The sequence below is a fragment of the Gopherus flavomarginatus genome, chromosome 5 (assembly GCF_025201925.1).
Source record: "Gopherus flavomarginatus isolate rGopFla2 chromosome 5, rGopFla2.mat.asm, whole genome shotgun sequence".
Classification (NCBI taxonomy): domain Eukaryota; kingdom Metazoa; phylum Chordata; order Testudines; family Testudinidae; genus Gopherus; species Gopherus flavomarginatus.
The window spans coordinates 83,557,879-83,585,663 of NC_066621.1; the positions used below are offsets into that span (position 1 = coordinate 83,557,879).

The following is a 27,785-nucleotide window of genomic DNA, read 5'->3' on the forward strand; positions in this document are numbered from 1 at the left end:
TCCTCTGAATTGATGATTCATCCCAACTTGATGGTATCAGCAAATTTCATTAGCGCACTTCTACTTTTTGTGCCAAGGTCATTAATAAACATACTGGATAGATTGGTCCCAAGACTGATCCTTGAGGAATTCCACTAGTAATTTCCTTCCAGTCCAGTAGTTCCCCTTTCAGCACTACGTGTTGCCTTTTGCTCTTCAGCTATTTCCTTATCCACATTATATTTCTTACACTGAGTACCATCTTCCCTAATGTAACTAATGGTTTCCCATGTGGTACTGTGTCAAACGCATTACTGAAGTTTAGGTACAGTAAATCTTTCCTAGCTAAAAAAGTTATTTTCTGAAAGAAGGAAATCGAGTTAATATGGCATGATCTATCTTTGATAAATGCATGTTGCATTACATCCCCTTTACCGCTTACCTTCATGAATTATTATTCTTTCCTTCACAATTTAGTTTTCTCTCTAACAAGAAATTAAAAGTAGAGTAGATGCAAGTAGCATTCTTCCTGTTTGTTTCCCTCACTTGCTGGAGGGCAAACGCATTTGCCCAATTCTGGCTCTTCCTGCAGCGAAAGCTGTACTATGTGAACAGTGTCAGACTGAAGATTAGTTAGAGAGACATGGCTAGCCTGTTTGATTTCTGCTAATACAAGAGTGAACCCTGGGGGGAGGGAAGAATATCTCATTCAGATTCTACCCAGTACTCATAATTTAAAAAACAAGAAACAACAACAAACAAAACCCACAGTGTGCATTTCAGAAGCAAATTTCCCAGCAGGACTGTTACAGTGACTTGGAATGGAAATTTAGCATCATACCAGAAACAAATTTTGTTTTAGCCCTGACGACGTTTTCAAGATCTTTTTAAAAATTCTCTGTGTTGCTTTCCATTGGTTTAGAAATGGGACAGTTTTGTAGCTTTGTGAGTGATGCTTTGTCTCTGCCTTGAAGCCTCTGTGTCCTGCTTGGCAATACGAAGACCATTGTGACGTGAACTAGCCACTTTTGTCTTCTAGTTGTAGGCCCAATAATTTGAAGAAACCTCTCTTGCCACTGCCCTTTTTCTTCTGTTGCAGTTTCTCCCTGCACAGAGACAGCAAGTGAGTGCCTTTTTTTGGAATCGGTGCCCACCCTGTGATTTAAACCAGCACATACTGCTGCATGTATTAATATGTTCAGCTCACTCCGCATACGAAACACATAACCTCTTCAGTCCTTGCTTTTGTATTTCTTGATTGTATCTCTCTGGGATGAATGATTCCTGAATGTCTTGTTTGGATACATCTTTCTGACCCATGCTTATCCAATCAAGCTCCCCCTGAGCAGGAGCCAGCAAACAGAGCTGTAAACAGGGGAGTTTCAGTGGGAGTTTGCAAGGGAAGTTTGCGGTAAAGACTAAGAGACCTAGGCAGAGAAATAGGCTAGTGAAGGGTGTGGGTGGTGTTCTGCCAGTGTTCTGGTGCCTATTGGGAGTTTGTTTTGTTATGGGTGGTGATGGTGGTTTGGTCTGGTTTGTGTTTCCCAGATTAATACGTTTTAGGTGGGAAGGCTATGACCAATATAGAGGTAGTGAGGATGGCTGGATACAGTGAGGATGACTGGATGTGGAAGCTGCGACATGTACATGATCCTGGAAGGGGTACCTGAAAAGAGTTTCGTCTGCATGAAGTGCCACCTGATAGAGCTGATGGAAGAAAAGATCCGAGGATTGGAGATGCAGGTAGAAACTCTGGTTGAGGTTACAAGGGGGTTCGAGCAGATGATGGAGCAAAGACATGAGGAGGCTGAAGGGAAAAGCTCAGACTTGCTATGGAAGCAGGACCAAAGAACTCAGGGGAGACTGCTGGGTGAGGGATGTGGACATTGGAAGCATGTGACTAAGAGAACCAGGCAGAGGAAAAGATGGGTTAGTGAAGGAGAAATAGAGCTCAGGAACAGATTCGCGGAGTTGGAAAATGAAGAAGGGGCACAGCAGGTGGTCGCTGAAGGTGAGAGGGCAAGGAAGAAGATGAGCAGCTAGTCCCAAAGGAAGAGGGGAAGAGTCATTGGAGATAACACCAAATATGAGCCCCAGGAGGATACGGGATGGACTGCGGAGGATTGCAAGGGACAATAGAAATCGAGAGGACTTGCATCCAGAGGGAATGGGTGATAGACCAGAGAATTGCACCATCACCAGGAAAAGGCAGGTCTATGTGACTGGGGACTCCTTACTGAGAAGAATAGACAGGCCTGTAACTAGAGCTGATCCAGAGAACAGAAGGGTGTGCTGTCTGCCGAGTGCTAAGATACAGGATGTGGACCTGAAGCTGAAGAGGATCCTAACGGGAGCGGGAAAGAATCTGCTGATTGTCCTTCCTTTGGGAACAAATGATACAGCTAGATTCTCCCTGGAACATATCAAGGGAGACTATGCTTGGCTGGGGAAGACGCTTAAGGAAATCGAGGCTCAGGTGAACTTCAATGGGATTCTGCCTGTTCCTAGAGAAGGGCAACAAAGATGTGACAAGATTATGCCGATCAACAGATGGCTCAGGCAGTAGTGCTATAAGTAGGGCTTTGGGTTGTATGGCCACTGGAAGCATTCATGGACAGAGGGCGGTTCGGTTGGGATGGACTTCACCTGAGTAAGGAGGGAAATAGACTTCTAGAATAGAGGCTGACACAACTGATTAAGAGAGCTTAAAACTAGGAATTTGGGAGAGATGGTTGGGAGATGTCCAGGTAATCTCCACGCCGGATTTTAACATTGAGAGGGAAGAAAACGAAGTAGAAAGGATACAGCCATGGGTATGAGAATGGACATAAGGAGGAAGGGTAGTGTAGATGCCAGTCTAATAGGTGATACTGTTGGTAGAATGTCTGTTCCTAATCGAGTGAAGAACGTCAGTGAAGCCAAACAGCAAAAATTAAGATGTTTGTACACTAATGCAAGGAGCCTAGGTAACAAAATGGAGGAACTAGAGCTACTGGTGCAGGAAATGAAACTAGATATTATAGAGATAACAGAAACATGGTGGAATAGTAGTCATGACTGGAGTACAGGTATTGAAGGGTATGTGCTGTTTAGGAAAGACAGAAATAAAGGGAAAGGTGGTGAGAGTAGCATTGTATATCAAATGATGAGGTTAACTGTAAAGAAATAAGAAGTGATGGAATGGATAAGACAGAGTCTGTCTGGGCAGCAATCATATTGGGAAAGAAAGCTACTAGAGCCTCCCTGAGATAGTGCTTGGGGTGTGCTACAGACTGCCGGGATCCGATTTGGATATGGATAGAGACCTATTAAATGTTTTTAATGAAGTAAACACTAATGGGAATTGTGTGATCATGGGAGACTTTAACTTCCCAGATATAGACTGGAGGACAAGTGCTAGTAATAATAATAGGGCTCAGATTTTCCTGGATGTGATAGCTGATGGATTCCTTCACCAAGTAGGTGAAAAACCAACAAGAGGGGATGCCATTTTAGATTTGGTTTTGGTTAGTGAGGACTTCATAGAAGAAATAGTTTTAGGGGACAACCTTGGTTCGAGTGATCATGAGTGAATTCAGTTCAAACTAGTTGATAGGATAAACAAAAATAGATCCGGGACTAGGGTTTTTTATTTCAAAAGGGCTAACTTTAAAGAATTAAGGAAATTAGTTAGGGAAGTGGGTTGGACTGAAGAACTTGTGGCTCTAAAGGCAGAGGGGGCCTGGAATTACTTCAAGTCAAAGTTGCAGAAACTATCAAAAGCCTGCATCCCAAGAAAGGGGAAAAAATTCATAGGCAGGAGTTGTAGCCCAAGCTGGATGAGCAAGCATCTCAGAGTGGTGATTAAGAAAAAGCAGAGAGCCTACAAGGAGTGGAAAATGGGAAGGATTAGCAAGGAAAGCTACCTTATTGAGGTCAGAACATGTAGGGGTAAAGTGAGAGAGGCCAAAAGCCATGTACAGTTGGACCTTGAAAAGGGAATTAAAACCAATTGTAAAAGGTTCTATAGCCATACAAATAAGAAGAAAACAAAGAAAGAAGAAGTGGGACCGCTAAACACTGAGGATGGAGTGGAGGTTAAGGATAATTTAGGCATGGTCCAATATCTAAACAAATACTTTGCCTCAGTTTTTAATGAGGAGCTTAGGGATAATGGTAGGATGACAAATAGGAATGAGCATATGGAGGTAGATATTACCACATCCGAGGTAGAAGCCAAACTCAAACAGCTTAATGGGACTAAATCGGGGGGCACATGAACTGGCACATGAAATTGCAAGCCCATTAGCAAGAATTTTTAATGAATCAGTAAACTCAGGGGTTGTACCGTATGACTGGAGAATTGTTAACATAGTTCCTATTTTTAAGAAAGGAAAACAATGTGATCCTAGTAACTATAGGCCTGTTAGTTTGACATCTGTAGTATGCAAGGTCTTGGAAAATTTTTTGAAGGCAAAAGTAGTTAAGGACATTGAGGTCAATGGTAATTGGGACAAAATACAACATGGTTTTACAAAAGGTAGATCATGCCAAACCAACCTGATCTTCTTTGAGAAGGTAACAGACTTTTTAGACAAAGGAAATGCAGTGGATCTAATTTGCCTCAATTTCAGTAAGGCATTTGATATGGTTCCACATGGAGAATTATTAGCTAAATTGGAAAAGATGGGGATCAGTAGGAAAATTGAAAGGTGGTTAAGGAACTGGTTAAAGGGGAGACTACAACGGGTCATACTGAAAGGTGAACTGTCAGGCTGGAAGGAGGTTACTAGTGGAGTTCCTCCAGGATTGGTTTTGGGACCAATCTTATTTAATCTTTTTATTACTGACCTTATCACAAAAAGTGGGAATGCGCTAATAAAGTTTGCAGATGACACAAAGCTGGGAGGTATTGCTAATACAGAGAAGGACCAGGATATCATACAGGATCTGGATGACCTTGTAAACTGGAGTAATAGTAGGATGAAATTTAATAGTGAAAAGTGCGAAGTCATGCATTTAGGGATTAACAACAAAAATTTTGGTTATAAATTGGGGACACATCAGTTGGAAGTAACAGAGGAGGAGAAGGACCTCAGAGTATTGGTTGATCACAGGATGACTATGAGCTGCCAATGTGATATGGCCGTTAAAAAAACTAATGTGGTATTGAGATGCATCAGGCGAGATATTTACAGTAAAGATAAGGAGGTGTTAGTACCGTTATACAAGGCACTGGTGTAAGACCTCATCTGGAATATTGTGTGCAGTTCTGGTCTCCCATGTTTAAGAAGGATGAATTCAAACTGGAACAGGTACAGAGAAGGGCTACTAGGATGATCCAAGGAATGGAAAACCTGTCTTATGAAAGGAGACTCAAAGAGCTTGGCTTGTTTAGCCTAACCAAAAGAAGGCCGAGGGGAGATATCATTACTCTTTATAAATATATCAGAGGGATAAATATCAGGGAGGGAGAGGAATTATTTAAGCTTAGTACCAATATGGACACAAGAACAAATAGATATAAACTGGACACTAGGAAGTTTAAACTTGAAATTAGACGAAGGTTTCCAACCATTAGAGGAGTGAAGTTCTGAAACAGCCTTCCAAGGGGAGTAGTGGGGGCAAAAGACACGCATGTCTTCAAGACTAAGCTTGATACCTTTATGGAGGGGATGGTATGATGGCAATTTTGGCAATTAATTGATCTTTGATTATTAGCAGGTAAATATGCCCAATGGTCTGTGATGGGATGTTAGATGGGGTGGGATCTGAGTTACCATGGAGAATTCTTTCCTGAGTGCTGGCTGGTGAGTCTTGCCCACATGCTCAGGGTTTAACTGATCACCATATTTGGGTTTCGGTAGGAATTTTCCTCCAGGGCAGATTGGTAGAGGCCCTGGAGGTTTTTTTGCCTTCCTCTGCAGTGCAGGGCACAGGTCACTTGCTGGAGGACTCCCTGCACCTTGAGGTCTTTAAAACACAATTTGAGGACTTCAGTAACTCAGACATAGGTTAGGGGTTTGTTACAGGAGTGGGTGGGTGAGATTCTATGACCTGCGTTGTGCAGGAGGCCACACTAGATGATCATAATGGTCCCTTCTGACCTTAAAGTCTATGAGTCTATGAAATTGATTGTAGACCTTAATGAAAAGGGTTAAAGGACTTCCTGGAGGATGTTTCACTGAAGGTTTACCAGGCTCCCCTGCCCCCTCAGGGCTGTCTTGCTGCAGAGAGCCTTCACTGTGCTATAAGGATTATTCTGGTGCAGTTACTCTGCTAACTGCAATGTGAGCTGTGAAGGGAACTACAAATGCCAGTTGGCAGACTATTTCTCAGTCTGTAACCAAGGAAACTGATGGCTGGGGTGTGCGTGATATGTGCGTATGTTAGATAATTGCAGAACGTTCGTGATGTTCTGAAAGTGTTGATACCAAAACTTTGTTTTTATAACGAACAACCTTCAAGTGAGATATTAAAGCAAGGTCCTTCCTGTATATGTGTGAGCAGTGTCCTGACTAAAGTTAAAGATCTCATAGTTCTCTTTGGAAAGAGCAGAAGAATTAACCCCTGGTGTCCTGACTATCACAGATTGATGTAATAGCAGAGGAGCTGGAACTGTCAGCGTAGAGTAAGAGAGAAAATAAGTGTCATTGACAGTGGGGAAAATAGATTTTTCAGATGGGATTTGAAAGGAGCCTAAGGAGAGAGGAAGAGAGAAGCCCTCCTCAAGGCATGATACTCATTCGTGGGCATACTAGACATGAAAAGATAGGTAGTCTGTGAGGTCAGCTGGAGGAGGACTATGAAGACTTTGTTTTTAAATGTAGGTCGTTTTAATTGGTCGTGGAGGGGGGGAGTGGCACTATATGTGAAAGAAAATGTAGAATCAAATGAAGTAAAAATCTTAAATGAATCCACGTGTTCCATAGAATCTCTATGGATAGTAATTCCATGCTCTAGTAAGAATATAAGAGTAGGGATCTATTATCGATCACCTGACCAGGACAGTGATAGTGACGATGAAATGCTAAGGGAGATTAGAGGGGCTATCAAAAGAAAGAACTCAATAATAGTGGGGGATTTCAGATATTTCCATACTGACTGGGTACATGTCACCCCAGGTGACATGCAGAAACAAAATTTCTCTATACTTTAAATGACTGTTTCTTGGAGCAGCTGGTACAGGAACCCACAAGGGGAGAGGCAATTCTTGATTTAATCCTGAGTGGAGCGCAGGGTCTGGTCCAAGGGGTAACTATAACATGGTCACTATTTCCAAGCGGACCTAATATAATAACATTTAATATTCCTGTGGTGGAAAGAACACCTCAACAGCCTAACACTGTGGCATTTAATTTCAGAAATGGGAACTATGCAAAAAAAGGTACAGTGACTAGAGTGAAATTCCTGCAAGCTGCATAGACACTTTTCAAAGACCATAATAGAAGCTCAACTTAAATGTATACCCCAAATTAAAAAACACAGTAAAAGAACTAAAAAAGAGCCACTGTGGCTTAACAACCATGTAAAAGAAGCAGTGAGAAATAAAAAGGCGTCTTTTAAAAAGCAGAAGTCAGATCCTAGTGAGGTAAATAGAAAGGAGCATAAACACTGCCAAATTAAGTGTAAAAATGTAATAAGAAATGCCAAAAAGGAGTTAGAAGAATAGCTAGACAAAAACTCAAAATGTAATAACAAAATGTTTAAGTACATCAGAAGCAAGAAGCCTGCTAAACAACCAGTGGGGCTCCTGGACAATCGAGATACAAATGGAGCACTTAAAGGTGATAAAGTCATTGCAGAGAAACTACATGAATTCTTTGCTTCAGTCTTCATGGCTGAGGTTGTTAGGGAGATTCCCAAACCTGAGCCATCCTTTGTAGGTGATTGTTGCAGTACTGAAGTGTCACTAAAGGAGGTTTTGGAATTAATTGATAAACTTAACAGTAACATGTCACCGGGGCCAGATGGCATTCACCCAAGAGTTCTGAAAGAACTCAAATTTGAAATTGCGGAACTATTAACTATGGTTTGTAACCTGTCCTTCAAATCAGCTTCTGTACCCAGTGACTGAAAGATAGCTAATGTAGCATCAATATTTAAAAAGGGCTCTAGAGATGATCCCTGCAATTACAGTCCAGTAAGTCTAACATCAGTACTGGGCAAATTAGTTGAAACAATAGTAAAGAATAAAATTGTCAGACACATGGAAGAACATAACTTGTTGGGCAAAAGTCAACATGGTTTCTGTAAAGGGAAATCATGTCTTATAATCGATTAGAGTTCTTTGATGGGGTCAACAAACATGTGGACAAGGAGGATCCTGTGGACATAATGTACGGGCATTCTCATGGTAAATTCTTGCTTTCTCTTGCAACACAAAATATTTCCACCTCATGCTGAACCCATCTCCTGCCACTGTCCTGACTAACTTATAGGAAAACATCAAGAACAATGGTATACAGGTGACTTTACGATCTGGAGTTCTGTGTTGTGGTGCAACTGCATGATGGGGACAGGAGGATCCATACAGGAGAGAATTTATGCTTTAAGGCTGAGTACTCCCCAGAGCTTTAGAGACTCTGAGTTAGGGTATGTTTGTACTACCCACTGGATCAGCAGGCAGTGATCGTTCCAGTGGGCATCCATTTATCGCATCTAGTCTAGACATGATAAATCGACCCCCGAGCGCTCTCCCGTCGACTCCTGTACTCCACCAGCATGAGAAGCATCGACGGGGGAGCAGCAGCAGTCAACTCACCACAGTGAAGACACCGCGGGAAGTAGATCTAAGTACGTCGACTTCAGCTATATGAATAACGTAGCTGAAGTTGCGTAACTTAGATAGATTCCTCCCTCACTCACTTAATAGATCTTTTCTTTCTCTAACTTCTCTGATTCTGTGGGATTGTTTTTAGGAACAACTCCAAGGTCATATGAGGTTCAAGAATGTGCTTTTAAGCTTTACATTTACTGCTTCCTACCAGCTAAGCCAGCAGCCTTCCTAATTATAAATTATATCTAGTTAAAGAAGGACTTGAAACAATTGCACCTGTTTGGCTGGGGCAGTGTAAACCCAGGCTTTTATTGAGTGTACAGCTGAAAACTATTAGAGCAGATAATCTCTGTATCAAAATACAGACCAGTTCCTTTTGCAGGCCTGCGTTTCAGGGGCCACTCCTTTTCTGAGAGTATACAGAACTGACCAAGCTGATTATATAAAAGCAACCATGTGTTTCTCCAGATTAATTTTCAAGTATTTAAAACATCACATTTACTCACCTTAAAAATCAAAGAACCACTTTTAAGTGCAGCACAGCAAATGGTTCTGAAAACCCACCTGTATTGTTCCTCTAACATCAGCTCCAAAGGTAAAGGTTCTGCAATGAGGGCTTTGCAGACAATGTTGATTATGGTGTAGGAGGCAGAATAAAGTCCAGTTAGGGTGCTCATAACTGTTGGCTCTGCAGGGATAACAGGAATACAAACCTGTTTTTTGTGAGTAAAGTCAACAATTTTGGCTCAGAAATGCACAATGTAATGTGGTAAGAGGGTGTTGTTTTTACATAACCACTTTTCTGACAATACTCCAACAGATAGGGTCTCTTGTCAGATCAAATCTTCCAATCCATTTTAACCAAGAAGATCAGGAGGCAAAGATGAAGTTTGTTCTTGTCCAGACGTAAAATAACATGATGCAATCCTGTGAAATGAAACAGAGCTTTCATAATGGTATTTATGTATCTGCTGTTTGTCAGGAGTCGGCCTTTTTATAACTTCTGTTTAAAAACAAAAAACCTCCTCTTTGAAGTTAAAAAACCAAACCCCTCTACCCCAAATCTTTACCTTTGCATATGGATCGCTAGGGATGCTTCTAACAGAGGAAGATGATTGTCCAAAAATTCTTGGATTCCTCATTATGCATTTTTCAAATAAACATTCTCCTTGCAAAGAGCATGCTAAGCTCTATTCTGAGCAGCACTGAACACCTTCAGCACACTCAGACTTCAATAGGAGCCATGTATACTCAGAGCCTTAGAGGACTGGGGCCCTTAGAGGACAGAAAGAGAAACAGTAATGGTTTCATTATTCCCAGCACAAGCACTGGCAGTATGAATGGCCTCATTCTGTCTCCCTGTGACTTCCTGGGCAGGAGGAAATGTGGCTGCAGTTCTGAGTCCATTCTATCATGTCATGCTTTTTGTTATTTAGAACTCTTTATTTGGGAATTGATCTGAGACCCACCAAACTTATTTCACTTAAATCTCACGCTGGATTTAATGCTCCCATTTTAGAGGTGAAGGCTTTATCTGCTAAACCTTTCATCCATATTTCTCTTGTCCTTGTTGGTTTGTAATTAGGAATTGTTCATACCCAAATTTACTATCTCATTTAAACTCTGAGGCCTAAATTTTCAGGTGATATTGACTGATACTCTGATTTTCAGAAGGCACTGGGCACTTGTCCTTGTAAAATGTGTCAAGCTGGGCATACGAAAATGAAGCACCCAAAATAATGTCCCTTTTGAAAATTTAGACGTTTTTTGTTTCTTTTTTTAATTAATGGAAAATAGCTTTGTATTGTAGTGATTTTTAAAATAACACTTTAAAATACCATGTTCTTAAAGTACTGTAGTTGTCCCTGTTGGCTCTCCACGTCAGATGCACATGCGCCTATGGGCCTTTGATTGGAGATTTTCAGTAGCATTGTCCACAGGTTTGTCCCTGTGCCGCACCTGTCCTTGGGCTCTGGTCTGAAGGTACGTAGGGAAGGTCGGATCCCCTGCTTCTGCAGTTCTTTCTCAGCCGCCTGCGGCCTGAGACTGAGCCTTGCTGTATCCTTAGCTTGTGAACTTTGCCTTCTTACTTGATTTATTCTTATTTTACTTATTTTGAATTTAGTTGATTTTGTTTTCAGACTTTTTGTTTGGTTTTTTTGCACTGTATGTATTCCTCCTTCCTTGACAGCCAGGGCTTCCTGCCACCTCAGGTCTGCCTCTATGTCCAAAGTATGGTCAAAACCCTAGGGTTTAAACTTTGCAAGGTCTGTTCCATCTTGAAGAGCAGATCTGGGAAGCTGAGAGAGGACAGGCTCAATCTACTCTTATAGAGCACACCTTAAGGACTGCCAAGGTGTAAGGGGCCAGGGCCCAACTCCCTCCCTGTACATTGGTCTCAAGAGACCCAAATGCCCCATCGACCTCCAACATCTAAGCTCTGGCAAGCCATTTCAGAACCCCCAAAGCATGCTAAGAAGAAGAGGCCCAAGTCCACTGACAAGAAGTAGAGTACGAAGGAGAAATCTCCCCAAAGATCGGTTGCTAAAGAGACTCCATGTCCCAGTGTGGGTACAGCGGATGCTCTTCTCCTTCCTGATACTGAGTCTCACCCACCTTCAAAGAAGACTTCTGGGTCTTCTCATGCTGAGAAGCCCTGTTTGGTATCAGCCTTGACATCCAGTACAGAGCCCTGTTGACTTAAGGACTCTGTGAGGAGATCAGCATCAACACCAACTCCCTTGGTACTAGCTCTTCTGGTACCTCATGCTCTTAACAGGCCAAGAACTTAGAGAACATAGAGATTGCTTGCTCATGCCACCTCTGGTACTGGCAGCTACCTCACAGCAGGCAGCCCAACAACTCGTCTCACTGGTACTGAGCTCATTGCTGCTCCCACAAGACTTCTTTATCCTTCAGGAACCCAACTCTCCTCTTTTGGCCAGTATCAAAAGGGATCACCTGGTGGTACCGTTAGACCAGCAAGTATCCACTCTCCCTGTGGAACTAACCTGACCACCAGTCTTGGCCAGCTCCAGTACAGATTCCACCTCCAGTACCAAAGTGGCTTCCAGTCCCCAAGAAGAAGGGAGGATGAAGGCCAATCCTACACCTCAGAGTGCTAAATCTGTAAAAACGGAAACACTTTCACTTCCGGTTCACCCAAAGAGGGACTGTCCCCATCAGAGTCCCATCTCACTTGCATACTCAACTACCAGTTGAGCTTAAAGACCTCAGGCCTGTTGGTGAGCTCCAAGAAGAGCCACTTCAAACCTGTTAAGGCTTTTCACTGTCTTGCTGGCAGAGTTTCCACTTTCACACACCTCACAGCATACAGATTCTTTCAGAGCCCAAGGATATATACAGTGCAGGTGCAGACCCAGAGACGTTGTTCCCAAAAATCTCTATCAAAAGCACATGTGTATCTGAAGTGGAGTATCTATAGGAACAACACATTTTGAAGAACTGCAGTTACTGTACAGGTAAGTAGCGCCTCCTGAGTATTTATCAAACCATTCATTGTCCTCTGTGACTTGGCTGCAATATGGAGTTGTTCTGGATTAGCTATCTCAATAACTCTGTGTGGATGCTCTAATTCTGCAATAAATGTCCACACATGGCATCATTCAAGGACATTTATTCCAGAATTAGAGCATCCATACATGGAATTTTTTGGGAATAGTTATTCCTGTATAACTCCATGTGTAGGTATCTGAAAGTTGAGGTCTTGTAACACTTGCTGTTTCACAAACAGTGGTATATCAGTGTGAGGCGACTATCCGTTTGCTTCAGGCTGGATAGAATCTTATTCTAATAACCATCTTCTAGTCTAAATTGTGCTACAGTGTTTCAAAATGACATGGGCTCCACTTGTCTTGCAGCTACAGTAGTCTTTCAGATGGCACAATAAGTTGTGGCCTGTCTTATCTCTTTCCCCTGAAGCACAGCTCCATTTCATCTGATGTATTCCATTCTACTAGTGACAGGCTGTGTTTAATTCACTTGGGAGTAATTGCCATCTTGAGCAAGGGCTGGAACATTTTAGCAATGCCTTCCTTAATCTCCTCCAGGCCAACTGCAATGAGTGTGATTTTAGGGGCCTGCACTAACCATTATAAGAAACAGGAAGAGAGACTGCCTATGTAATTATAAATAAATAAGTGAAATGGGAAAAAAACAACTTGAGCATCTGTTTTGTGTGTCTATATGATTGTGCTCTACATCAATTTTCGAACTTTTTTTTCTGGTGACCCAGCTTAAGAAAATTGTTGATGCCTGCAACCCAGCGGAGCTGGAGTTGAGGTGTTTGGGGTGTGGGAGGGGCTCAGGGCTTGGGCAGAGAGTTGGGGTGTGGGGGTGAGGAGTGGGGTGGGGACAGGGATGGGGGTTTGGGGTGCCGGAGTGGGCTCCGGGTTTGGGGGGGGGACTTAAGGCTGGAGTGAGGGAGGAGGTCAGGGCTCTGAGCTGGGCGTGCAGGCTCGGGTGGGGCTGGGGATGAGGGGCTTGGGGTGTAGGAAGGGCCTCTGGGTTGAGGGGGGCCCAGGGTTGTGGTGCAAGCTTACCTTGGGTAGCTCCTGGTCAGAGGTGCAGCGAGGATGCTAAGGCAGGCTTCCTGCCTGTCCTGGTACCATGAACCGTGCTGCGCCCCAGAAGTGGCCAGCAACAGATCCAGCTCTTAGGCGGAGGCATGCAAGCAGCTTTTTACGGCTCTTGCCCACAGGCATCACTCCCCAAGTTCCCATTGGCTGTGAGTGCAGAGCTCATGCTCGGTGCGGGCTCGGCATGTGGAACCCCGTGACCCCCTGCCTAGGAGCCGGACCTGCTGCTGGCCGCTTCTGGGGTGCAGCTCGATGTCAGAACAGGTAGAGACTAGCCTGCCTTAGCCGTCAGCATCGCCAACGGGACTTTTAACGGCCCAGTCAGCAGTGCTGACCAGAGCTGCCACAACCCAGTGTTTTGCATTCCCGCTGTCGTGACCCACAATTTGAAAACCACTCATCTACAGGAACATTGTCAACGTTTAGAATCTTAAAACATGATCTACGTTTTTTCTTTATCCGTTAACAGTCACAGTATATATTTTTCATGAACAACTAATTGATTCAGTGTTTTCTCCCTTGCTGTCTTCTCCTTTGCCCAAATCCTACAGGGAAAAAAGTCAGTAGCTCAGTCCTCAGAAGTGACCTTACAAGCCAACTATTGGAAAGACCCTAAAATTAACGATTCATTATGTGAACAGTGTGGGGAAGCTGCAATAACAAGCCATGTTTTGTGCAGCCTAGTCTTTGGAACTGAACCTGCAATGACAAACTAGTATGTGTCTTTGCAGTGCAGCACTTTTTAAAAAAAATTATAAAGATAGATTTCAGTTTCATGTTTCCCAACGTTTGTTATAAACAAAAAATAAAAACACCTTGAGTCTGTCCTTTTAACAGTAGTTTTTCAGTTTAAAGCAGACACTCTATAGCTGAATTTCTACCTTAAACCTCCCTGAATATCTCATTTCAGAAAATCTTTACACATTTATTAGACAGGGATGGTAAAATTGTCAGTAGTAGTGCAGACAAGGCAGAAGAGTTCAATAAATATTTCAGTTCTGTATTTGCGAGGAAGCTGGATCATGTCACAGTTTGCAGTGATAATTACACACTTTCTGATATTCTAACAGTAAGTACAGAGAATGTTACACAAACTGCTAATGCTAAACATTTTCAGATCTGAAAGACCAGATAATTTGTACCCAAGAGTTTGAAAAGAATTGATGAGGAGCTCTCTGAGCCATTGATGTTGATATTTTACAAAACTTTTGGAATACTGACGAAGTCCAAGAAGACTGGGGAAAAAGTTAATGTGTCAATATTTTAAAAGGGTAAACAGGATGACCCAGGTAACTATAGGCCACTTAGCCTAACATGGATCCCAGGTAAAATCACGCAAAGCCTGATATGGGGTACAGTCAATAAAGAATTAAAATATGGCAGCATAATTAATACCTCTCCATGTGGTTTCATGGAATATAGGTCTTGGCAAACAATTTTGACAGCATTTTTTGATTCTATTACAAGTTTGGTTGACAAAGATAACTGTTGGCGTAATAGACTTCTGTAAGACATTTGATTTAGTACTGCACGACATTCTGATTTTAAAAATTAGCACTATACTAGAGTTCAAACCAATCACCAGAGAGGTGAGAACAGGCATTGTGGGACGCCTCTCAGATGCCAGTTGCACCACTGTAATCGCCACGATGGCTACACTGGCACCACAGCGCTGTAGCCCCAGCACAGAAAGCTCTATGCCTCTCGTCAGGGTGATTTTTTTTTTTTATAGAGCACTACAACTGCTTAGTTTCTGTGCACAATGTGGCTTGTCCGTGTTTACACCTCAGGAGTTACAGCACAGAAAGCTGCTTTACTGCCCAGAAACTTCCCAGTGTAGATGGGGCCTAAGGGCTTGTCTACACTGGCACTTTACAGTACTGCAACTTTCTCAGGGGTGTGAAAAAAAAAAAGCCCGAGCACTGTAAGTTTCAGAGTAGTGTAGACAGTGCTAGTGTGGTGGGAGCCACGCCCCTGGTGGAGGTTGGGTTTTTTGCAGCGCTGGGAGACCTCACTCCCAGTGCTGGTGCTGCGACTACACAGCCATGTGGCAGCACTTTAACGGTAGCGTTTTAACGCTGCTAGTGAAGACGTGCCGTAAACCTTTTCCATGCTCATGTGCTGTGAAGCTTGTGTTTGGAACACAGGAAGTACAAGCCACATGGCAAGAGGAATATAATGGGCAGCTGCACCAACTCCATTTTGTTTTCAGTCCTGCTTCTTATCTCTGGAGTAACTTTGCTACAAACTGAATCTCTGGACAAAGGACTGAATGACTCATTCAAGTTGTGAATGTACTCCAGAGGAACTTTCAAGCCAGCAAACTTACCAATACTGCTAAGAACCTGCTACATGGATTTTGAATCTTTGTATGTATGTGATTTTTTTACCATTTCGCATCTCTCTTCTTGGTCTTTCCTTTTTCTTTATTATAAACCTTTCGTTTTAGAGACTAAAGGATTGGCTGGCAGTGTGACATTTTGGGTAAGATCCAACCTAATACTGACCTGGCAATGTGGCCGGTCCTTTGGGGTCCGAAGAACATTTTATATAGTGGCAGAGTTTTAAAATAACTTCTCACTGTACTGGATCTATGTGCTGACTGGGAGCCAGACAAGTAGAATGCAATAAGGGGGCTGTGTGATTCCCCCCTTTTTTTCACTTCTTGATAACCAGTGTGGGGGATCAGAAGCAGAGTTTGTGACTGGCTGGGGAGTTTAACTTCATTGTTACCCACCAGTCTTGGGAGTATCTGCACAGCTTTTCGCCGCTTGCCCTGACCTTCAGTGAGGGCTACCCCAGGTGCACTTAATACAAATAAACACAGGTCCTGCATTGAGGAACCAAGAATGTAGGTCACTTATGAGATGTAGGACTGTATTTTGGAAAGCAATAACTCAGACAGGACTTTAAGGATCATAGTGGATAACCAATTGAATGTGAGTTGGTAGTGCAATGTGGTGACAAAGAAAGCAAATGCAATCTTTGGATATATAGTCAGGGGACGAATGAGTAGAAGTACAGTAGAAAGGTGTTACTACCATTGTATATGGCATTTGTGAGACCAATGCTAGAATAGTGTGTCCACTTCTGATGACCACTCTTTTAAAAGAATGTTGATAAATTGAAAAGGATTGTGAAGAGTTGCAAGCATGATATAAGATCTGAAAAACCTGCCTCACAAAGAGAATAAAGAAACTCAATCTATTTATCTTAACAAAATTAAATTTAAGAGGCGACATGATCATGGTCTACAAGAACCTACATGGGGAGATTTTGCATAGTAGAGGGCTCCTTAATCTAACAGACAGACAAAAGCAGAATAAAATATATAATAGATAGAAGCTGAAGCTAGACAAATTCAGATTAGAAATAAGGCATGATTTCTTTTAGAGAGGTTAATTAGCCATTGGAACAACTTACCCTAGGGATGTGGTGGATTCTCCATTACTTGAAGTCTTTAAGCAAGGCCGAATGGCTATCTAAATTATATGCTGTAGTCTAACTCAGCTGGAAGTGACGGGCTTGATGCAGGAATCACTTGGTGAAATTCTAGGTGTTATGGATGAGATCAGACTGACTAATCATAATAGTTCCTTCTGGCCTTAAAATTTATGAACCTTGGTGAAATATAGTGCTACCTGGCAGTAACACAGGGAGTGGTATAACTGCTCTTCATGATACAATGAGAACCTTATCAGACCAAAGTCTTAATTGATAATCTGTTGAGGGACCCCTTTCTTGTTTTAAGCTCTGATGTGGGGTCCCCTAATGCAGTGTTTCCCTCTTCTGCACATACTTCTGCATTTTTATTTCTTCTTTCTAGGAAGAGAATGGGGACTATACTTATGTGGAAAGAGTGCGGATCCCATTGCCTCATGGAACTTTACTGATGATGGAGGGAGCTACCCAGGAAGACTGGCAGGTGAGAATACTTGGGTAACATGAACAAGTTTTTCCCATCGAGGTATAGTTTTCTGGATTTCCACAGACTGCACCAGTGGGGACATGAGTTACTGGGAAAGCTATTGGGAGATATGTGTTATACAATAAAATGACAGTTCACTATATATTAACAGTGCTTTCCATCCAAGAATCTCAATGCATCCCACAAAATTTATGGCTTAAGTTGAATAGCATCTCTGCACGATCAATAAGTGATATATATCAGAGGGGTAGCTGTGTTAATCTGTATCCACAAAAACAACAAGGAATCCAGTAGCACCTTAAAGACTAACAGATTTATTTGGGCATAAGCTTTCATGGGTAAAAATCCTCACTTCTTCAGATGCATGGAGTGAAAATTACTGATACATAAATATACTGGCACATGAAGAGAAGGGAGTTACCTTACAAGTGGAGAACCAGTGATGACAAGGCCAATTCAGTCAGAGTAGATGTGGTCCACTCCCAATAATTGATGAGGAGGTATCAATACCAAGAGAGGGAAAATTGCTTTTATAGTGAGCCAGCGACTCTAGTCCCTATTTAACACCAAATTATGATGTTAAGTTTTCAAATAAATTGTAGCTCTGCAGTTTCTCTTTGAAGTCTGTTTTTGAAGGTTTTTTGTTGAAGAATGGCTACTTTTAAATCTGTTATAGAATGTCTGGGGGGATTGAAGTGTTCTCCTACTGGCTATTGTGTATTACCATTCCTGATGTCTGATTTCTGTCAATTTATTCTTCTACACAGAGACTGTCTGGTTTGGCCAATGTACATTGCAGAGGGGTATTGCTGGCACATAATAGCATACATCACGTTAGTAGATGTGCAGGTGAATGAGGCCTTGATGGTATGGCTGTTGTGGTTGGTGTCGCTACGGTAGATATGGGGACAGAGTAGGCAATGGGGTTTGTTACAGGGATTGGTTCCTGGGTTAGTGTTTCTATGGTGTGGTGGGTAGTTGCTGGTGAGTATGTGCTTCAGGTTGTGGGGCTACCTGAAAATGAGGATTGGCCTGCCTCCCAAGGTCTCTGAGAGTGAGGGATCGTTTTCCAGGATAGGTTGTAGATTGCTGATAATGTGCTGAAGAGATTTTAGCTGGGGGCTGTACATGATGGTCAGTGGTGTTCTGTTGTTTTCCTTGTTAGGCCTGTGCTGTAGTAGGTGACTTCTGGGTACCCGTCTCGCTCTGTCAATCTGTCTCCTCACTTCGCCAGATGGGTATTGTAGTTTTAAGAATGCTTGATATAGATCTTGTAGGTGTTTGTCTCTGTCTGAGGGATTGGAGCAAATGCAGTTGTATCTTGGGGCTTGTAGACAACGGATTGTGTGACATGTCCTGGATGGAAGCTGGAGGCATGTAGGTTAAGTATAGTGGTCAGTAGGTTTCCGGTATAGGATAGTGTTTATGTGACCATCACTTATTTGCACTGTAGTGTCCAGGAAGTGGATCTCTTTTGTGGACTGGTCCAGGCTGAGACTGATGGTGCGGTGAAAATCGTTGAAATCCAGGTGGAATTCTTCAAGGGCCTCCTTCCTGTGAGTCATATGATGAAGATGTCATCAATGTAGCACAAGTAGAGGAGGGGTGCTAGGGGACAAAAGCTGAGGAAGCGTTGTTCTAAGTAAGCCATAAAAATGTTGGCATACTGTGGAGCCATGCGGGTACCCATAGCTGTGCCGCTGACTTGAAGGTATAAGTTGTCCCCAAATCTGAAATAGTTGTGGGTGAGGATAAAGTCACAAAGCTCAGCCACCAGGTGTGCCGTGGCCTCATTAGGGATACTGTTCCTCACAGCTTGTAGTCCATCCTTGTGTGGAATATTGGTGTAAAGAGCTTCTACATCCATGGTGGCCAGGATGGTGTTTTCAGGAAGATCACCAATGCATTGTAGTTTCCTCAGGAAGTCAGTGGAGTCTCGAAGATATCTAGGAATGCTGGTAGCGTAGGGTCTGAGGAGAGAGTCCAAATAGCCAGATAATCCTGCTGTAAGAATGCCAAAGCCTGAGATGATGGGGCGTGCAGGATTTCCAGGTTTATGGATCTTGGGTAGCAGATAAAATACTCCTGCTCAGGGCCCTAAGGGTGTGTCTGTGTAGATTTGTTCCCATGCTATAGCAGGGAGTTTTTGAGCAGATGGTATAGTTTCTTTTGGTACGCCTCATGGAATCAGAAGACAGTGGCCTGTAGAATGTGGTATTGGATTGTTGCCTGGCAGCCTCCGGTTCGTAATCTGACATGTTCATGATGCCTACAGCATCTCCTGTCTGCTGTTTTAATTATATTGTCAGAGTTGTTTCTGAGTCTGTGGATGGCATTGTGTTCTGTACAGCTGAGGCTATGGGGCAAGCGATGCTGTTTGTTCATAATTTCAGCCTGTGCATGTCTGCGGAAGCACTCTGTGTAGAGGTTCAGTCTGTCATTGCGACCATCAGGAGGAGTCCACGCAGAGGAGTTCTTCTTGTAGTGTTGGTAGGAGGGTTCCTGTGGGTCAGTGCACTGTTCGCTGGTGTGTTGAAAATATTACTTGAGTTGGAGACGGCTAAAGTAGGCTTCTAGATCACCGCAGAACTGTATCATGGGCATGGTGGGGCAGAAAGAGAGTCCCCGAAATAGGACAGACTCTTCTTCAGTGTGGTTGGATAGATTTGACAATATTGTTGGGTGAGTTAAGGGTACCTGTTGTACCCCTGTTGTAGCCCCCTGTGGCATGTACGAGTTTAGTTTACTGTTCTTTTTCCTCTGTAGAGAAGTAGAGTGTGTGTTGTAAATGGCTTGTCTTGTTTCTGTAAAGTCCAGCCAAGTGGAAGTTTGTGTGTGGAAGGTTGGTTTTGCATGAGAGTCTCCAGCTTTGTGAGCTCATTCTTGATCTTCTCTTGTTTGCTGTACAGGATGCTGATCAGGTAGTTCCTCAGTTTCCTTGAGAGTGTGTGGCACAATCTCTCACCATAGTCAGTGTAGTATGTCTATTGCAGTGGATTTTTACCTTCAGTCCGTTTGGTATGTCGTCCATCTGTTTGTACTTGGAGAGGAAGATGATGTCTGTCTGTACAATACTCACCTGGGGAAGTGAGGAGACAGGTTGACAGATCGAGATGGGTACCCAGAAGTCACCTAGTACAGGGTAGGCCCAACAAGGAAAATAACAGAACACCACTGGCCATCACTTACAGCACCCAATTAAAACCAGCACATTATCAGTGATCTACAACCTATCCTGGAAAACGATCCCTCACTTTCACTGACCTTGGGAGGCAGGCCAATCCTCGCTTACGGACAGCTCCCCAACCTGAAGCAAATACTCACCAGTAACTACCCACCACACCACAGAAACACTACCCCAGGAACCAATCCCTGTAACAAACCCCGTTGCCTACTCTGTCCCCATATCTACTCTAGCGATACCATCATAGGACCCCACCACATCGGCCACACCATCAGACCGTCCTGACTGAATTGGCCTTGCCAGCACTGGTTCTCCACTTGTAAGGTGTCAACTATCAGAGGGGTAGCCGTGTTAGTCTAGATCTGTAAAAGCAGAAGAGTCCTGTGGCACCTTATAGACTAACAGACGTATTAGAGCATCCGACGAAGTGGGTATTTACCCACGAAAGCTCATGCTCCAATACGTCTGCTAGTCTATAAGGTGCCACAGGACTCTTTGCCACTTGTAAGGTAACTCCCTTCTCTTCATGTGCCAGTATATTTATGCCTGAATCTGTAATTTTCACTCCATGCATCTGATGAAGTGGGATTTTTTACCCACGAAAGCTTATACCCAAATAAATCTGTGAGTCTTTAAGGTGCCACCAGACTCCAAGTGATATATAGTGATCACTCCACCCACCACTTAAACACCTATGTAATGGTCCTGCATTTAGGAGAGGCAGTGACGAACACAGTATGCATCTGAAAGTGCATAAGCAATTTAGGAAGACAGAACATAATGAAGTTGTAATTTGGTCTAACCACTCTACTGTTACAAAACATTCTGTGAGTTTCTTAATGGCTCTGAGCAGTCAGGACATGGGTTTTATGTCTTATCAAATTCCTGTATTTTGAAAAGTGAGTAATGTCACCATCCTGTAAAATGAGGATACAAAGTATTTTGTATTTGAATATTAAATGTGTTTTAAATTATGGAAACTCATATTATTTTTGTTCATAATGTTTATAGCATCGGGTACCTAAGGAATATCATGCCAGGGAACCACGGATAAACTTGACATTTAGGACCATTTATCCAGACCCTGAGGGAATGTAAAGGTGAATGAAGACAACTGTCTTGGATATTACTGGATATAACATCACAGTTGATCCAAAGCCTCAGACAGTGTGCTGGTTTGGAGCGAGAAGCCATAATGGATTCACAGTTACTGTCAAACATCTGATGGGGAGAGGGGAACGGAGCTGTCATCATGGAAAACTGTGACAGTCACAAGTTTCCTGTAACATGCAGATGATACTGTCGTATTTTCAGACATAAGATGCTATTTAATTTTGCTAATTCATAGACTTCGTTTTGTTTGATTTTAAAAAACAATAATGACCTGTCCCTTTGGAGAGAGGTGAAAATGCTTGATAAAATTAAAGATATGAGAGTTCACCCATGGGAAAGCAGCTTCAGTGATCAGTGCTTTTTTACCACCACTCCAGTACCCTGGCAAAATGTGAATGGGTTTTTATAGCAGAGACAAATAACAGAAAATAATCCTGTCTTACTGGTCTACATTAAACCGTGCAGGTGTGTGTATAAATAATACTTTGCACTTACATAGCACATCAACTCAGAGGCTCTTGGTGCACTTATAATGAAGGCTATGATTTGGTCCTGGTGGCTGCAGAAGTCACGGAATCCGTGACTTCTGCAGACCTCCATGACTTCAGCCTGCAGCAGCTGGGAGCTGCAGGGTACCCCACCATTCATGGTGGCCGAGAGCTGCAGAATACCCTGTGGCCCAGAGTGGTGGGGAATCCCCCGCTGCTCCCCAGTCTCTGCAGGGAATTTCCCAGAGCTCCCCAGTCCCTGAGACCCCCGGCAGGTCCTCTGCTGCCACTGCCACCAGGGGAACCCTTGCATCTCCCCAGCCTAGGGGGGAGGGAAGGGAATCTCCCAGAGGTCCCCAGGCAGCAGGAGATCCCCTGCAGCTCCCCAGCCTCAATGGGCTGGGGTCACTCCCAGTTACTGGGCAGGGACCGCAGCTTCCAGCCACAGCAGGGCAGGGTGCTGGACCATTCTCCCCTCCCCATTGGTCATGAACATTTTTAGTAAAAGTCAGGGACAGGTCACGGCTTCTGTGAATTTTTGTTTATTGCCTGTGACCTATCTAGGACACTTACTAAAAATATCCATGACAAAATCGTAGCCTTATTTAAATACTATAACCTAGCTCTTACATAGTGCATTTACTCTGTAGATCACAAAACACTTGACAAAGGAGGTAAGTTGTATTGTTGTTTGCATTACAGTAGCTAGAGGCCACAACCAAGATCAGGGCTCCTGTGTACTATGTGTTATACAAACAGCTCTTGCCCTAAGCAATAGGTGGGACAGACAAGAGTGTGAGGGGAAACAGGCACAGAAACAAGAAAGGATTTACCCAAAGTCTCACAAGTCAATGACAAATTTGAGTAGAACTCATATCTCCTGACTACCAGTCTGGTGCCTTACCCCCTAGACTATGTTGCCTTGGTGCTTCACTGGTCACCAGTAAAGCCTTACACCACACCGACAAGGTTGAGGAATATTATTTCGGTTTTATAAATAGGAAATCTAGGTTGCAAAGAAATTAAGGTCAACATTGTGAAAAGTGGCCAAGGATTGTGGGCACTTCAGATTTTGAGACTCTGTATTTGAGATACGTAGGGTCTGATTTTTCAGCAGTACTGAGCACTTGCAACTTCCATTGACTTCAGTTGGAGTTATGGGTGTCCAGCACCTCTGAAACTCTGGCCTTGGATATCTCAAATTGGGTGCCCAAAACTCCTGACTATGTTTTGAAGATTTGAGCCTAAATTATTTCCCCATTGTCATGAGAACCCACCATTCCTGACTCCTCATCCTACTCTCTGACCATTAGAAAATTCTTCTGTATGTATGTGTAATCTCACAAATTCAGGTTATAGTGAAAAACACTTCCATCAAACCTCTTGTGTTCCAGACAGGCAAACAGCAGCTAAAGCCCAGTTCTGGGTAGTCTTGCAGGAACTGTTAAAAGCTTGCCTTGCCTACCTTTCTTTGCTGCTATTGGAACCAATGAATTCATGGTCACTGTTCTGTTAAGCAAAGCCAGATATGCCCATATGTGGCTAAATACTCTCTATAGTTACTTGTTCGTCAGCTATGCTTGGCTGCAGGATGGTACATGTTCATTTTCTATATATTGTGGGACCACACAAGCATTGATAAACATTCTCTGTATTGTCTCACATCAGTTAAGCTAAGCTTGATGATGCCCCTCTCTATTGTCAACGTAAATCAGCATTTAGAAAAAGTCTGCTTCTGATTAGCCAGTGCTATCTACTGCATTATGGAAGAAAATTGTTCCCTGATGACAACAGTCAAGTGACTAATTGTCTGCTATGCGTAAATTTTCATTTTTATTGGTGATTGTAAAGGATAAACTCTCAAGCCACTGCAGTACTCAAGCTCTAAATTGGGCAGAATTGATTTCTCAGTGAATCACACAAGTATAATACTGTTCTGATGTCTGCCTAAAGTACTGTACAGCATTTAAAACTATATTTCTAAAGTGCATGAATGGTGATGGGAAAGAGTTATTAAAATGAAGGGGTTATGTAGATAAACCCAGGGTTTTTTTAGATGCTTTTGGGGTCGGGGGGGTTCACCCTGCTTTCCTGATGTTATCCTGACTCGGTTTCTTACCTTCAGATGGAAGGGTCTGATAAAACTGTAATAAGTTGGTGTTGAAGGATACAGCCATTTGCTTTGCTTTCTGTTGTCATCTGGTGCTGTGCGCACACTGCTGGGTGCCATGTTGGGTGCTGTAGTTCCTACAAAAAGAACTTTCTCTCCTTAACCAGGTGCCTGAGTTGACTCCTCCCAGGGGCTTGTACTTATGTCTGTAACTTTCATTGCTGCCCAGCACTACATCCAGGCAGAAGCACAGTCCAACGGTTACTTCAGACAATGAGCCTTCTCTGCTGCTGCCTGTAAAGTGTGAAAAAGGTGTTGATTACAGATTGCTCTCACCCCTCGCTCCACCGATATGGCCACCAGGTGCCCGTTATCTACCGGGTAATGAGCGTTGGAATAGGGCGGAGGTTCGATCACTGGATGCCCTGGGGGGGGGTGACAAGTGCCCAAGGGTAGTGACGGGGATAACGCAAGCAATCAGTCGTAGTGTTAAAGATTAAGGATTTATTAAATGAGTCACAGATAAGGATAAGGGATAACACAATTAGTTACAGCTTGGGCTTACAATATAATACTAGAACAAATAACACAAACACTACAATTACAAATAGAAGCTGGCCCTGGTATTTTTCTAAATCCCAGTAATTATTCAGGTCGTCCCAGGGGTTAGTAAAAGTGATATTGGTGCTATTAGTACTCATAAATGCAGCAACTAATCTTAGTAGACACAAATTGCTAGGCTCAACTGGTCCCCCTTGCGTTCAAGGTTTCCTGGTCAACGGGTTTCCCCTAGCAGGAGCCTTGGGGCGGCTGGAACCAGTCTCTGCCTCTTATCTAACAACACAGATGTACAGATATCCTTAACAACTAATTATACTTACACATACAAACCACAAAAGTTTCATTACGGCCGGCAAGCTGTCAGGCTTCAGGAAACGCGTGAGCCCGGAGAGAGACTGCAGGGCGATCAATCCTGGATACGGTTCGACGGGAATTCGATTTCTCTCTGCCTGTCCCCGGGGGGGGGCCAACAATATATAACGAATTTTTCGTCATAATTTATAATAAGCCAATTGCAGGGTCGCGAGTGGCTCATGCCCATACAAGGGAGGCAATCGGCCCCCAGCATCTCTACTCAGGAAGCAACCGTCTGGGGGAAACTTCCCCTCCTCAGGTCGGCCGACCGCAAGGTGCTGTTTCCTGTTACAAGTTCTGCTTTCTGAGCAGCTATGTGATCAGTGGCAGTTCTGGGGGCTGGGGGAAAATTCCGTTGGGGGGTGGAGGCCGAAGCACTTGTTGTATGGCCCTGGGGCCAAACTTGGGGGTCTAACATGCCCCCATGCTCCGGCCGACAACGCCCAACATACCTAAACCTCAGTGTCCGAGTCAGCGTCCGCTCCTACGAGCGGACGCGTCTCAGTGGCCGAGGCAATAAGGGCACTTCCCACCATCCGCCGAACACAGGCCTTAACAAAAGCACACCCGAGGCAGAGGAGGCAGAGGCCCACCACAAGCGACACAAAAAGGGCCTGAAAATAAGACTTATAGGCTCCAAGGCCCAGCCACTCCAGCCATGACCAGAAGCGGAAGGTCTCTCTGGACTCACGCACAGCAGTTCCCAAGGCCTGAAGGTCATTAATCACTTCAGTTAAGTTTCCAGAAATAGAAGACAGAGAGATACAGCACTTATCTTTAAACTGTGGATACATAGATATGAGGGTTTCACAAAAATCCCGTGATTGCAACAAAAATTGTATCATTAAGCGATTCTGAAAAGAATAATCTGCTAATTCACCTAATCGCTGATTAACTAAGCTAAAGCCCTTTGCAGTGGTGTTGGCTAACGTTTCTATAGCTAACGATTGGAATAATACTTGCTCACGTAATAACATATATCCTACGGGGTTAAATGAGACCACTGAAGATACTACAGAGGACAACGCACCCTTTGCCCTCTCCCACCATCCCCAAGAACGTCGAACCCGCCCGGCTGAACTGGGCTGCCAGGTCTTAACATAAATGCCACCTCCTTTTATTAAAATGGAACCAATGGTACATACACCTCTAGGATTGGGAGGAAGCACCGCATAGGCTGCCTTGCCACACAGCCAAAAGTGCCCGGGTCTGAGGAACCAAGGGGAAAAGGTCGAGTCCTGACAGGCCGAGCCTCCCTTAAAAACTAACTTCTTAATGTGGCTGTGGGATAGATATGTGTGCTTAAGGGGCTGATAGAAGTTTTTTGCCGTTATAAGTGTTGCCGCCGGACCCAATTTTCCGGCCGCGGTTACTGCATAAAACGGGGGGTGGGGACGTACGATTGAAAATAGGGCTGCTGGCCGTCTCATTTCCATCTACCAGCTGCCACTGGGAACAATTGGGGTAAGCCCCAACCCAACTAGTTTCTGTTCGATTATGTCCCAAAAAGGCCCAACAGTGGGATGCCATGGGCCTTTCCCCAGGTGACAAGGGGAGTGGGCCCATACGACGTACCCTAATTTCATTAAAAATAGGAAAAACAAGGGGGGAAATGGGGTCAAAAAGATCATTTGTGCAACCTGTCCATTGTACGGTGGGGAGCCACTGAGCAAAGGGGGAAGAACAATTGAGGGGATTATTAATACTACTAAAGTTAAACACTAACGGCAATAAATCAAACAAAGGCCTATTTACAGACAGCCTGTTGGAACATGCAAGACAGTTATCAGAGGTCAGCGAAGATAAGTCGATGTTTCCTCCCAGGGCTTCCTGGATCCAATAGGCTGCGAACAGAAGCTGATGGATATTTTCGCCCACACGATACCGTCTCGGGTTCAGCAGAGGTGGGTCCCTCTGATCGTTGTTCTGGCCTCCCGCCGCTATGGCGAACTGTAAGACAGAACAGAAGGCGGCCTTATTGGCCCCCGTTAGTTCGTTCCTGATTCGGAACGCTTGCTTATCCAGTTATGATGGACCAAGGTGTGGGTGCCCCGGGCATCCACAATCGTGTAGGTGTTAGGATATTTACCTGTACTTACAATTTGGGCAGCGTAGGGTTCTCGGTGACCTGAGGCCTGTGGCTCAGCCACCCAGACTAGTTGGTCAGGCTGATATACGGGAGTCCAGGGGCCTCTAGGTCTGGGGCTGATTTCAGGCCAACGAGAATAGTTTGCATTGAGAGAGATTAGAACCTGCGGTAATAGTGCACTCCAACCCTTATAGTCAGCGTTGGGATTAACTGAACGTATCATGGTTTTCAGAACCCCGATTTTCCGCTCTACAACACCATTACTTTCGGGGTGATACTTCAAGTGAATATGGAGGGAAGCCCCCCATCCCAGCACTAATGCTTCAAAACGTTTGCTGGTAAACGGGGGTCCTCCATCTGCTTGAACTTCGGAGGGTACACCCCATGCTGCGGCTACCTGTTGCAGTGCCCCAGCCACAGCCGCAGCCGTGGTGGTATTTAGAGGGATGCAGTGAGTTTGACGGGAGCCCAAATCTACCACTACCAGAGCCTTGGTTCGTTCAGGGTGTTTATGCTGACCCTTGTTAACAGGGCTCTCAGCTGGAAGGGCTGAAATGGGGTTCTTCGGGGCTGGTGGCATTCGGAGCCGGGACACGGCCTCATATAAGGTAATAAGGGGTTGC

The 27,785-nt window shown here is 43.9% G+C and overlaps 1 protein-coding gene and 1 long non-coding RNA gene across 3 annotated transcripts in view; one reads left to right on the top strand and one right to left on the bottom strand.

Annotated features, from left to right (window-relative positions):
• Nucleotides 1-21,898, top strand: part of ALKBH3 (alkB homolog 3, alpha-ketoglutarate dependent dioxygenase) — a 62,694-nt gene extending 40,796 nt beyond the window's left edge. The window contains exons 9-10 of one of the 2 annotated variants that reach the window (XR_007774682.1): nt 1,528-1,722; nt 17,162-17,256. Coding sequence is in view for 1 of the 2 variants with exons in the window: in XM_050955482.1 (XP_050811439.1) it covers nt 17,162-17,260; nt 21,459-21,545 (186 nt within the window). In the remaining variant the exon portion in view is untranslated. Of the gene's footprint in view, nt 1-1,527; nt 1,723-17,161; nt 17,261-21,458 lie in introns of those variants that run through there. The other variant, XM_050955482.1, reaches the window with a different exon arrangement.
• Nucleotides 280-24,465, bottom strand: LOC127052184 (uncharacterized). Its single transcript, XR_007774693.1, has 3 exons — nt 24,168-24,465; nt 9,302-9,664; nt 280-1,085 (listed from the first exon to the last, which is right to left on the bottom strand). It is a non-coding gene; the product is annotated as an uncharacterized LOC127052184 (long non-coding RNA).
• Nucleotides 24,466-27,785: the final 3,320 nt, after the last annotated feature.